A 14302-nucleotide genomic window follows, 5' to 3' on the forward strand; every position below is an offset into this window, starting at 1 on the left:
TTCCATTGTCCCAAATGGAAATTCTGTACCAATAAAGCATTAACTCCCCATTCCTTACTGCACCCCAACCCCTGGTAACCTGTATTCTAGTTTTATTCTGAATTTGCTTATTCTAGGTACATATCAGTGAGATCATACAATATTTGTCCTTTTGTGTCTGGGTTATTTCACTCAACATGATGTCTTCCTGGTTCATCTGTGTTATCATATGTATCAGGACTTCATTCCTTTTTATGGAAGAATAATAGTTATTGTATGTATATACCACATTTATTTATCCCTTTGTATAATTCTTTTCGGTATATCCTATTAGTGGGATTGCCTGGCTATATGATAATTCTATACTTATCTTTCCAAGGAACCTCCAGATTGTTTTTCACAGTAGTTGCACCATTGTACATTCCCACCAGCAGTGTATGAGTGTTGCTGTTTCTCCACATCCTTTCCAACACTTGTTATTTTCTGTTTTGTTTTTTTTTTAATTAGTAGCTGTTCTAGTGGGTGTGAAATGGTATCTCATTGTGGTTTTGGTTTGCATTTCCTTAATGCCTTATAATGTTGAACATCATTTCATGTGCTTTTTGGCCTTTTGTATATCTTCTTTGGAGAAATGTCCATTCAAGTCTTTTGTCCATTTCTTAATTGGGTTGTTTGTCTTTTTGTTGTTGAGTTGTAGGATTTCTTTATATTCTGGATATTAAAACCTTATCACTTATGTGGTTTCCAGATACTTTCTCCCATTTGTAGGTTGTCTTTTTAGTTTCAGGATGAAGTTCTTTGATGCAAACTGCTTCTCTCTGCAGGGTAAGCCTGCAAGGAGTTTCCTTATTCATCTTTCCAGCTGCCACTGAATAGATTGGCACTGGCATATAGGCACTCAGGTATGCACATAGAGGTTACTCTTCTCCCTCTGCAACAGGGTTAGGGGCCCACAATGGAAGCTCAGGCTGGCTCTACACTGTGCTGGGGAGGGGGTAGAAGAGGGACCAGCAATGGTGCCAGGAGCTTCTCCCACTGTTTTCAGAGGTGTATTTTCTTGACTTTGCACTTGCCCAGTTATTATAACCCGTTAACTGTTTTCTGGAGTTTTGAAGAAGACGGCTTTGCTCATTTTTGTTAGTTGCTAGTTGTTCAATGATTCTGTGAGGGCATTGCACCCTGAAGCATCTTATGCTGCCATCTTGGTCCCTTCGTCTGTATTCTAATTTTTAAGCCACCTGGACTTTGTTTTTCTAAATGGTTTATGCCACCGTAGCATTTAATGAATTATATTTCACCCTGTGATTCAGCTGTAGTCTTTAAGGTTCACAAAACAATTGCTCAAGTTTTCTGGTACTAAGTATGTCCATTACATTGCTTGTTTTGTAGAATAAAAACTATCTGGTTTGGTGTCTCTCCTGTGTAAATATTATAGCCATTAGTAGCAATGCTGAAAAGAACTGCACCGTTTATTATTTAATTGGTCATGAAGTATGGAACATGAATCCATTTGAACTGAAGTGAAGGATGTAGGTAAAGAGTAGAATCTGAAGGGAAGTATCACAGAGCTAGGCTTTACCTTCAGGCTGAAGAATCGACCTTTCAGCACTTAGTCTAAATGCAGTCATATGGTTTGAGTTCAAACTAAGAAAGACTCAAGTTTCATTATACCTTAACTTTCCTTCCACATTAAACCCCAGTCTCACTTCTAAGGTCATTAGTATAGTATAGTTTTTGTCATTTAAAAGCAAAAGTATGTATTTTGTGACTTTAATACTTTTTAGAAATATCTGATCGTCTATTCATTTATATTTAGATACTGAAATATCTTTCTTTGTCCCATACTATAATTTAGTCCAACCTTACTGAAAAATGAGTTCCGACTGTAGAACCCAGAGTTAGCATAAAATAATTTTTGTACATTTTATGGTGGTGACATTAATATTTTGTTGGTTTATAGGAAAATCTTAAATGCCTTACTCTTTTGTTTCATTATTCCTTTAAGAATAATGAAAGTAAGACTTGATTTCTTTGCATATAGAATAGTAGTATGTCATTTTTATTAACTGTAGTCTTGTACTGCATAATCCAAGAATGCTATGGTATTTAACCAAAGACCATTTTGTATATTTTTCTTATCCATGCTTACCTGGTGAGTCATGATCATAGCATTAAATCAAGTGATAATTCAAAGATGGACCTCAGCCTTATTTGTCCATAGTTTAGAAGAGGAGTAAGATTTTATGGATGATTGGTGAATATTGGCTTACTTAATAATTTGAATTTAGATATTAAAATTAAGGGCTCTTCTGATATCTTAACCTTATTTTTCAAAATTTAGTCATGTGAAAAAAGGTGTTAGACTGATCATCCTGATGTTGAAATACTGGGCTATAATTTGCATAAGATTCAGAATCAAGGCTTGTTTTCTCATTTTGCCTTGTTGAAGTGGTGTACTTATTTTTAAATTCTACATAGGAAATTGGGAACAGGTTGGACTGTGTTTTTTAAATCCCTTTTCATTGTTTGTTACCTTTGTTAATTTTTTAGATACAGATTAATATACATATTTTAATGTTGAATTCTGTTTCTGTTTACAAACAGATGTATTCAGGTCTTTTTAGATATTCTCTTTTAAGTAGTAATTGCTTATGTATTAGTGTTTTTTAGCAGGATTTAGGCATACTTTTTCAGTATTCACTTGGATTACTAAAATAAGCTGAGGATTTCATTAGTAAGCATTAAGTAGTGGCCACATTATTGCTGTTTTTAAGGCTCCATTTTTCCTTGGATTGTTAAATTTTTTCCCCTGTGGATGTATCTCTGCTTTCAAATAGAAAATCCTGTTACTCTTTTTAGCAATTTTTTTAAATGACCTGAATGTGCTTTGAACCAAGAATTATATTTTAGAGAGCATTTTTAATACTAAAAAGATTTCTGTCTTTGGGTATGTATTTAATACTCATTAAATAATATTATATTTACTATAAAATAATATAGATAATAACATCTATACATTAAGTGTTTTTTATCCAGAAAGCACTACAGCATCTCATTTAAGAAGGAGCAAAGTTTTTCCAGAGTCAGTTTGTTTAATTATGATAAATATAAACGTTAATTTGAAATGTTAATTTTTTTTCAAATATAAACCAACTTTTGAAGGTGCATTGCATCCTCTACAGCCATATACCCAAGACTAAGATTATGTGTTGTGTCTTCTTGTGATCTCATTATGTTAGGTGGCATTTAAAAAAAAATAAATTTGATATTCTGAATACCTAGAAAGAGAAATGTAAAGAATTTCCGATTTTCCCACTGTGAAAAGCAAAACAAAAATCCTTGACCTTAGAAGTTTTTCACAAACAGGGAAATCATTTGGATTATGTGTAAGAGTCTGTGTTGCTTGAATTAAGCAATCAAACATTCATTCCAGAAATGTTTAATGGTTGTCTGTTAGATTGCAGACATTGTACTAACCCCAGGGATACAAATGTAAATGTACCATCATTGTGCCCTCAAATTGGTCCCAGTTTAGTAGGTCCCAGTTTAGTAGTGTTTTTAACACGAAAGCAAATACTTTTAAATGAAGCGTGATAAATACAGTAGAAGTATGTGTTGTGACCAATTGAAAGCGTAGTATGACTTACGAAACTATGACGGGGTGTCTCAATAGAAGCTTGCTGACTGGCCACAAAACAACTTTTACAGCTTTTATTAATGTGTCTGAGTTTTGCATACTGTCACTGTCCCAGAATTGAATAGATTCTTACCCTAGCGTAGAACATGAAATATATCTAACAGATTGAGTTTCCTTTTATGATTACAATTTATTAAGCTATGAACTCTTAGTTCCAGGGTCCCGCATGGTGGGTTTGCTAATATCATGGGTGGAAGCGGATTACAAAACTTTACAATTGCTGCTGTGCCATATACTCCAAATCTTCTACCAACTTCAAGCACATGGTATGTTAAAGTGGTTTATTTAGATGCATTAAGAATTATTGTTATTAATTGTGAATGAACAACGGTCTGACTTCTGTTTTGCCACATTGAGAGGAAAACCTCAGCTGTGATCTCTACTTGGAATTTTGGAATCACAGATAAATAAGATAAATAAGAAGCTACATTGTTCCTTGCTCCCCCTTTTTTTGGTAGGCAAAATGTTTGGGGAAACCCTAACTACCTACAATTTTATTGAATATAGATTAAGTATCCTTAAAGTTATACTGTCACAAGTATGTCACAAGTATCACTGAATTACACCATCACATCAAACTAAATTGTCCTATTATTTATTTTAAGCTGAAAGTAACATTTTTTCCACTACATTTGCATGCTAAAGGAAACTTTTTTTTCTTTTTAAGTACAATTTCAGGGTTTTACAATTTGAATGCAAATTTGAGAGGGTGGTTTTATGTTATTGAGTAGTGTTTCCATTGTGAGACAAAACAATCAGAAAATTCATAGCTTTCCTATCTAATGGTGGTATATTTTTCTTTTAAAGCATCAACATGCTTAAGTTACCTGAATACCCAAGTAAAGAAATACTCAAGGACAGACTTCTTGTGGCACTACATTGTGGCAGCTATGGTTACACAATGGCATAATGAAGTCTGGAAAACTCATCTGACTACTGATGTGCAATTCAGAGTGGCAGAAGTAATTTAGGAAACTGTCAACAGAAAAGCAATCCAAAATGCAGCCCATAGGCAGTGCTGATGTTTAAAATTCATAAAGGATCAGGTTTTCTGTGTTTTTCTCTCTCTTTCCTTTCCCTTTTATGTTTTCTCAGTGTGTGATGCAATTAGAAAAAATAAAATCACAGTAGACTTCAGTTTTTAAAAAATGATAATTGAAAGTAGTAGAAATTCCTTTTTCATATTCCCTTAATCTTATCCAAGATTGTGTTATGGCAAAATCTTATTCTGCATTCCAGCTCTGCTATTTAACTGTCTCATTAAAAGGGTGTTTTCTCTTTACTTTCCTATATGTGAAACTATATGAGAACATCCACCCTAGTATGTTCTACTGCATGTAAAGTACTGTTTATATTTTGGAAAGCTGTTGTATAGAATGGATTGATTTAGATTGTGTATAAAGCCACAAATATGTATTTTCCCACATTGTATCTATATTGCAATGATGTTTTTTAGCTTTTTAATATTTTAATATATAGTGTAAAGTTTAGACTGTTGTGACTAACAGCCAATGAAATGACATTTAATTAATATATTAAAGCTTACACTATATTGTATGAATTATTTGCATCTTCTAATGGTCAGTTTTCATATATATATATATGTATTAGTGTCCCAAAGTTTTTTTTTTATGCCTTATTTTAATTTATACTTAAGGTAAAATTAAAATCTAATATTTTGTCATAGTTCTTTTCATTACTTTTGCTTTATCTGTGAGCTCTGAGGACACATTTGAAGAAGGAATTTGATGTGCAGATTACAATTTCAATATAAATTTTGTATTTTCTTAAATTTGCTTTTTGTAGTTAGAATGTTTAGTTGAAGTTATACATGCCTAATACAAAGCATTGGGGTTTTGAAGCTTTGGGCAGTCTAATCAGTTTTCTTTTAAATAAATACCTTTGAATAATTACAGTGTACCTTTTAAAGGGAAATTGGAGCACTCATACATGCAGAAATGTTTAACAGTGATTTGTAAAGTTTAGAACCTTGCTCTCTGGACACTAAGATAGACCATCCAATTCCTTCCTTGCTGGTTGAATTACATACATGCAGATTTTCTCAAACAGCCAGTATATTTGTCAGTGATAGTAGAAAGAAATACACATACATTGAAAGCTTTGCTAAGTTCTAAAGCCTCCTTAATACATGTTTTTGATAGTTTTTTGCTATTGTCTTTTTTTTTTTTAAGATGAAAATATCTCAACAGTTACATAAAAAATTAGGAATGCTTTAAAAAAATACTGCTAGCTCTAAAATAAAAGTTCATGTTTTATTTGCATTAAATTAAGCTATACTTTTTAAAAATGATTATTTGAAATTTAATTGTAAAGAGGTCATTGCCTTCTGAGTTTTCAAATAGGTAACTGACTTCTTTAATATTACATTGCTTAATTTTAATGTTTACAAACATCTGTTATGTTTATAATTGTAAAATACAGTGACTTTCTCAAATTGGTTTTTTTGCACATATTTTTATAGATGAGATAATAAAACATCTAAATATCTCATATTTTAACCATGAATGTTTTAATGTAGGTTTGGCAATTTCAGGATTTATTCTTTTATATTGTCTTTATTTTGAAAATTATAATAAATGAAGTTACTGTAAGAAGATTTTATATGGATTAAAAATGATGTTTAAAGTAGAGGCAGTGAGTCTTTTTAAATTTATTCCCATTCCCACAGTTTGTTCTGTAAGTAGATGTGTATGTTGAATGCAAGGTAGTATAGAAAAATGATTGGAAAGATTTTCTTCCCCTTTGGGTAAAAGAAGATTACACTAATAGGAAAATGTGTCAACTCTTAAAGCCTATTGGTAGTTCCATATAAGGAAGAAAGCAGAGAATTATAGCAATCTAAAGGAATAAAAGTATCAGGCAAGGGAGCGTATTGCATGTAGGCAACTGATTGAAATAAAAATATCTGGGGCACACATAGATTAAGTTTGATATAATCAAATAGTTTGAGGGAATAGGGACCACATACTTAATAAAATCCATTTTGTAATTAATTCTAAAACAAAATAATGTAAGGAAATCCAGCTTTGAAACAATCTGTTGAAAGCAGTCCCAACACTACTGTGCAGTCTTTGTGGGTGAAGAGGTAAATGAAAGCTTTGTAGCACAGGCTACAAGTTAGAGGCCCAAGAGCTGATTCCTACTCACATGTATGTTTTGTTATGCCAATTCTAAAATTTTGATCAGTTGTCAACATTAAAAGAAAAATTGCAGATTTCATGGAGAAGTCCAGATTTTTGGCTTTTTTTGAAAAAAATAATCAGACAATGTGATAACATTGGATGCATATTCCTACAAGGCATTATTTAGTAGGCTGGAACTGAGTAGAAGTTGCTTCCTTGATCACTGAGCATATGCTCTCCACTTTACCATTTTCTTAGCCCAGCCTGCTTCACTAATTTATGTTACCTGCCTGGGCATCAGAATTATTGGAGTTTGCAAATCCTCTTTTACAGAATCTATGTGGATCAGAAATGTTCCCCCAGAGTGAAAACTAATAGAAACATTGGAAGGAAATTTGATAGTTTCAGTTATTTTAAATGTGCACATTCTCTTTGACCCAACAATTTCTAGTTCTATTTCTAGAAATTTATCTTATGGATATACTTGTACATGGTGCGTAAAATATGTCTACTAGAATGTTCCCTGAAACTTCATTTGTGATAGAAAAAAACTGGAAACAATTTAAATGGCTATCAGTAGGGAGCTGATTAAATAAATTGTGTTACCTCCATATTACTCCATATAAGTAAATACTCCATGAGTATTTACAAAGAATGAGGTAGATCTATACATGCTATTTAAAGATGTCCAAGGTATGTTAAGTGAAGTAATCGAGGTGTATCAAACGATGATTGGTATGTAAAAACAAAATACACGGGGTTATGTGCAAGAAAACTTTCTGGGCAAATGTACAAGTGACTTATTACTGTATCTAGGTGAGAGTTCTAAGATAAGTTTTTTACATGTAAACTTTTTTTTCCTGATTGTTTCTCTAAGTCACATGCCTGTGTACTTTCAACATGATTTTCAGTATGATTTCTATATAATTAGAGAAACCGCCTGCATTCTTAATCCAGAGTAGTATCAGTTAACTTGTGTTACAGAATCTGTAACACTGAATCTATACATAGCAGTAGTGGTAAGCAGTATTTTCATAATCACAAAACTAATAATTTTATAATGTGGCTTATTTAAAACAAATCTCCTAATTAAACTCGTTTGCAAATAAAGTCAAAGAAAGGAATTCTTCCTAACCCATAAAGCTTTATTTCCACATTACCTTATATTTAACAGTTTTTAGCTCCATAAAATTCTACCAGAGGTTTATCTGAATTAACACTTTTCCTGATTTTTCTTTTTTAAATAACAAAAGTGGTACTTGTTTGATACAGGAAAATCTGGAAAGCATTAATTAGTGTAAAACTCAGGGTAAAAAGCACCCAACAATTACATTGTATTTCTTTTTGGTCTTTCTCATTGTGTTTTTTTTTTTTAAATTTAACGGTTGAGATCATACAGGACATGGCATGTAGTGTCTTCTTTATTTATTTAGCATTATATTTTAAGCATTCCCCATGTCATTAAAACTTGCTTGTGAACATTTTTAATGGTGGTGTAATATTCTGTTGTATGAACTCATCATTATTTACTTAACTATGCCTGTAAAATTTTTAACGTTTAGGTTCTTTCTAATATTTTGCCTTTACAAGTAACAAGCAGTCTCTTTGAGAAGTGTTAACATTCTCTGGGTTATTGGTTGAAATGTCCATCAGTTGCTCCACAGCTGCGGAATTCCTGCTCCAGGGCTCAAGTGAGGGGTGTTTGAGCACAGAGTCCCTTGGTAGGTGGGCTGCGTGGCGTGGGATTGCTACCGCAGCATTTCAGGCTGTGTGCTCTACCAGTCAAAGGGCTAGAAAGGAGTAGGGGAAGGTGACAGAAGTAATTTATTTTAATAATTGCTGCTTTCAGGGCTTTCCCAAGAGCGGGGGAGGAAACTCATCTTGTTTCTTCTGTGTCTCAAGCCCCATTCTCAGGACCCAGAACTTGAACATTTAATGTTGATCTTGTACAGCTCAGCTGCATAATTGGTCACTGTGGTCCTGTGGCTAGGTTGGAAACCTGGCCTCTACTTAGGTTTCCATTAGATTTACAAGCTTTGGGAGAGTACCCCCCGGTCAATTGGAGAATGTGTATAACCTGTCTCTGTCAGTGGATATTTAGCCAGTATTAAACTTTTGGTTATTTCCACCTCAATTTAAAGCTTATCAATGTGAACCAATAGTCAAAATTTTTTTTCGAGTGAAACATGCCCCCCCATGTCCCACTGTACCTCCACAGTTATTGGGCCCCAAAATTCACTTTTAAAGGCAACAATAATAACAGATCCCCACTTTTACAGTTTGGTTTAAGCTATTTTAACATGGGCAGATTTCTCTTAGGACATCTTTGTAAAAATCCTTTTTTTTTTTTAAATTCAATTTTATTGAGATATATTCACATACCATATAGTCATACAAAGTGTACATTCAGTTGTTCACAGTACCATTATATAGTTGTGTGTTCATCACCAAAATTAATTTTTGAACATTTTCATTACCACACACACACACAAATAATAAGAATAGAAATTAAAGTGAAAAAGAACAAAGTAAAAAAGAACACTGGGTGCCTTTTTTTTTGCCCCCGTTTTTCTACTCATCCATCCATACACTGGACAAAGGGGAGTGTGATCCATATGGCTTTCCCAATCACATTGTCACCCCTCATAAGCTACATTTTTATACAGTCATCAAGATTCAAGGGTTCTGGGTTGTAGTTTGATAGTTTCAGGTATTTACTGCTAGCTATTCCAATTCATTAGAACCTAAAAAGGGTTGTCTATATTGTGCATAAGAGTGCCTGCCATTTGTTAAAATTCTTATATTCTGGGTTATGGTTACCTATCTACTGGTGTAGTGTAAGTTGGCACAGATTTATTTATTGAATTTATAATCAGTCCTGTCAGTTTACAGATGAGAAAATCGAGACTAGAGTATCAGTAACTTGCATTTTAACTGAACTAGAATTTAGAACCTAGATTTTCTGATTCTTACTCCAGTAAGTTTTCTGTTACACTGTGCTGTCCTTTATGCCATAACTGCATTAAAAAGACTCTAGAAAAAACACCTGCAGCCTATTAACAACCATGTACAACAAGCCTGTTGAAAAACTATAACTTAATAAGCTGATAGTTAAGAGTGATTAATAGAACTATGTTTGTTCTCTCCCACTGTGTCACAAGCTAGGGTGGGTATTTTATCATCTCAAAATGAAAAAGAACAGATGTGTTGTCGGATCATAGATCATGGGTAGTCATTAACTTTTATTATCTTTATAAAAATGTTCAATTTCAAGCATACTTGGTGCTTGGAAATATGTCGTGCATCTAATGTTGCAAAACCATTAAAACCATAAACTGAGAAAGAATCTAATGATTATTACTGTGTATTTGTGTGAGTGAATTGAGTCTAGTGACTGAAATGGGGGGAAGATAGTCCTAGGTGAGCGCTGGATATACAGTTAGTGGAGAAAACTTTTCAAATCAATCCAACAAATTCCATTGAGTGCCTCCTCTGTACTCAACACTGGTTTAGGGACTCTGACCCAGTCCCTACCCTCAAAGGAAATAAAATTCATTCAGGCAATTGGAAGGCTTATTTGAAACAGGCTTTAAAACTGTGCAGTGCATCATACGATCAAGCATAAAAACCAGGGATGCCCATCAAAGAAATGTATTGGCCAGGGAAAGATGGTTTTGCTATAAACTGAATGTCCAAGGCAGCTTCACGTATCAGACCTTACTGGATTATTAAATTACTCTCTAAATTTGGAGACTAAGAAATTGATCACCCTGTTGATTGAACAAATAACTGAAAAGGATAAGAAATAAGTTTACAGTAAAACAAGGGTAATGTATGACAGTCAAATTTTTTACTTGGTGAATAGATACTTGCTCACTTCTAGGTTCTGGTCATTCCTTGAGAATTCTGATCTGGTGGTTTAGACCATTTGGAGACTGTTACTTGTCCATATTGACCAACCACATTTTAAGACGGGTCTGCATTTTTCTCAAGAGTGGCAGGATCTGACACTTGAAAGAAGCTCATTGTAGGGGTGGGGAGGAGTATTTAAATGGTATTTGTCCTATGCTCACTTATACAGTATTTTCTCTTTTCCAAATAAATATGTAGGAATAGAGAAAATAAAATTGGTAGTGTCATCCAAACCTAGGATTCTATATGCAGTGGCCTATATGACACTTTCACTTGCATATTTATCGCCCTTCAGACCTTAAATATGGCCAGAAAGGAGCTCTGTTTTCCTGTCTGTGATGGTTTGAAGCTGTATGTACCCAAGAAAAGCATGTTATTAAAGCTTATCCATTTCCGTGGGTGTGGCCCCGTTGTAAGTAGGATCTTTTGGTGAGTAGCATCTTAACTTGAGATGTGACCCACCTCATTAAGGGTGGGTCTCAATCCTCTTAGTAGAGTCCTTAATAGGAGGATAAAAGAGAGAGAAAAACACAGAAGAAAGCCCTGGGAGAAGTTGAGAGGATACAGAAAACAGAAGTCAGAAGCTGGAAGCAATGAAACCTGGGAGAGGAGGGAGAGACCAGCAGACCCACCATGTGTCTTACCATGTGGCAAAGGAGCTGAGGATCACTGGCAGCCTGTCTTCAGAGTCCAGGTATCATCTTAATGTTGCCTTGATTTGGACATTTTCACGGTCTCAAAACTGTAAGTTGTAAGTTAATAAATATCCGTTGTAAAAGCCAACCCATTTTTATTTGGCAGTTTTAGCAAACTAAGACACTTTCCTCTGCCACCTGTCACCCCTTCCCAATCTCCTATCTGTGCAAATGGGCACCACCATTTACAGTTGCTAAGAATCATCTTTTCTTTCCTTTTCTCATTGTCTATATCTAAGCTACATCACAATTCTTGTTGAATTTACCTATTAAATATATTTTAACTTAGTCAACTTCGGTTGCCCTTTGTCCAAGTTGCCATCATCAGTTCTTTGAACTACAGTAGTCCAACAGAAGACAATAGAGCATCATGAGTAGGAGGACACACTTAGGAGCCAGTTTGCCTGGATTTGAATTCCAGAGTTTCCGTTATTAGGTTTGTGACCTTGGGTCCTTTAACTTTTACAATGGAGATGCAAATTGATGAGAATCACCTATTGTCTTAGTTTCCCATTGCTGCTATAACAAATCATTACAAAATTAGTGGCTTAAAACAAAAAATTATCTTAAATTTCTGTAGACCAAAAGTCTTGAAATGGGTCTCACTGAGCTAAAATCAAAGGTTTGACAGGGCTGTGTTCCTTCTTAACAGCTCTGGGGAAAAATCTATTCATTGCCTTTTCCAGCTTCTAGAGGCTGCCTGCATTCTTTGACTCTTAGCCCCCTTCTGTCTTCAAAGCCAGCAATGGCTGGTCATATTGTGTCACTCTTAACACTGACTCTTCTGAGTCCGTCTTCTACATTTACGGACCCTTGTGATTACACTGGATAATTTTGCTCTCAAGGTCAGTTGATTAGCAACTTTAATTCCATCTGCAACCTTAATTCCCCTTTGCCATGTAGCATAACATACTAACAGGTTCTCCAGATTAGGACCTGGCCATCTTTGGAGGTCCTTTATTCTGCCCATCACTGGAAATATTGGGCACATAATGGGCACACTAAATTTTAGCTTTTTAAAAATCTCGCCTGCTGAAACTCTGGTTAGTTCATTCAGCAAATCTTTATTGAATGCCTTCTATTATGGACTGAATTGTGTCCTGCCAAAAGATGTGTTCAGGTCCTAACCACCAGTTTCATGAATGTACCTGTTTGGAAATAGTCTCTCTGAAGATGCCATTAATTAATGGTAAGGTGGGTCTTAATCCAAAATGATTGGTGTCCTTATAAAAAGAGGAAATTAAGACACAGATGGGGAGAGAGATAGAGAGGGTAGATTACCATGTGACTGAGACAGAAGACACCACAGATGGTTGGCAGGCCACTGCCAGAGCCAGGAGAAGATACAGAACAGATTCTTCCCAACAGACTTCAGAGGAAGCATGACCCTGTCAATACCTTGGTTTCTGTCTTCTATCCTCCAGACTGGTAGACAGTAAATTTCTGTTGTTTCAAGCCAGCTGATTTGTGGTACTTTATTACAGCAGCCCTAGCAAACTAAGATACCTTCTATTGGCCAGATAATGTTCTAGATGTAGGAGATACAGCAGTTAAGAAAGCAGATAAGAGCCTTGATTTTTTGGAGTTTGTATTCTGGAAAAGGGTGTGAGGAAGAAAAGACAGTAAGCAAATAAATGGCAGGTAGTGATAAATGCTGTAGAGGGAAGTAAAGTTGTGTAAGAAAGTTAGGGAGTGCCGTCTGTAGATGTGGGGGTTATTTGATAAAGTCACATTTGAGCAGAGTCCCAAAGCCCTGTGGTGGGGGAGAGAGGAAGCCACTGTGGCTAGAGTTGACTGGACAAGGGGGAGGAGTAGTAATGAAGTCAGATCAGCAGGGCCTTGTAAGAACTTTGGCTTTTACTTTGAATGGATTGAAGAACACTGCAGGGATTTGAACAGAAGAATGGCATGATCTGAAGCTATTTTTGAAAAGATCACTCTGCCTACTGTGGGAACATAGACTATAGCGGAGTGAGTGTAGAAGCACATGGAGACAAGTTAGACTGTTGAAATAAATGAGGCAAGAAATAAGGGTGACTTGAATCAGTGGCAGTGGGGAAAAGATGAAAAATCATAGTTGAGAAATAACCTTGCAGATAGAGCCTACTGGATTTGTTGATGGATTTGATGTGTAGTATGAGAAGAATCAAGGATGCTTCCAGGATTTATGGACTGAACAACTGGAAGAATGGAGCTGCCATATGTGGATATGGGGAAGGCTAGTTGAAGAGAAGGTTTGGGAGGGAAAAGCAGGAGGTTGGTTTTGGACATGTAAAATTTGATATGCTTATTAGACATCCAAATAGAGATATAGAGTGGGCAGCAGTATATGTGAATCTGGCGCCTGTATGTTATCTGGGCTGTAGATAAGAGGTTGGTAGTGGTTGGAATAAAGACAGTATTTAAAGCCACATGACTGGGTGAAATCACCAAGGGAATGAGTCTGAGGACTGAGCCATGAGACACTGTCAGTCACATGAAGAGAAACTAATAAAAATGGTGAGTAATGAATGGCCAGTGAGGTTGAAAGAGAACCAAGAGACAGCAATGGCCAGAAAGCCAAGTGAAGAAAATGTTGTAAAGGAGATGATGCACTGTGTGAAATGATGCTGACAGGTTGAATGAAATGTAGAGGTTATTGGTGACCTTAATAAGAGCTGTTTAGTTGGAGTGATTGAAACAAAATCTGATATGAGTTCAAGAGAGTGGGCAAATTATGACTACAGTGATACATTTTATACCCAGTTGAAAATGTAAAATTAAGGTCTGATAATAGCAAGTTTTGGAGAATATATGGCACCACAGGAATTCTTCTGTATTGTGCATTATAATTTGCACAGATTTCCTAAGAACAAAGACATTTTCTTATATAACCT

The 14302-nt window shown here is 35.1% G+C and overlaps 1 protein-coding gene across 6 annotated transcripts in view; it reads left to right on the top strand.

The window, feature by feature from the left end:
* Positions 1-6032, top strand: part of HACE1 (HECT domain and ankyrin repeat containing E3 ubiquitin protein ligase 1) — a 110938-nt gene extending 104906 nt beyond the window's left edge. For 4 of the 6 annotated variants that reach the window (XM_037843342.1, XM_037843344.1, XM_037843345.1 and 1 more), the window contains 2 exons: positions 3829-3942; positions 4484-6031. In XM_037843342.1, coding sequence (XP_037699270.1) covers positions 3829-3942; positions 4484-4586 — 217 coding nt within the window. In that variant the 3' untranslated portion in view covers positions 4587-6031. Of the gene's footprint in view, positions 1-3828; positions 3943-4483 lie in introns of all 6 variants that reach the window. The other 2 variants (XM_037843341.1, XM_037843343.1) reach the window with 1 other exon arrangement.
* The last annotated feature ends 8270 nt before the right edge of the window (positions 6033-14302 follow it).

This window comes from Choloepus didactylus, chromosome 7 (assembly GCF_015220235.1).
Source record: "Choloepus didactylus isolate mChoDid1 chromosome 7, mChoDid1.pri, whole genome shotgun sequence".
Lineage (NCBI taxonomy): Eukaryota > Metazoa > Chordata > Mammalia > Pilosa > Megalonychidae > Choloepus > Choloepus didactylus.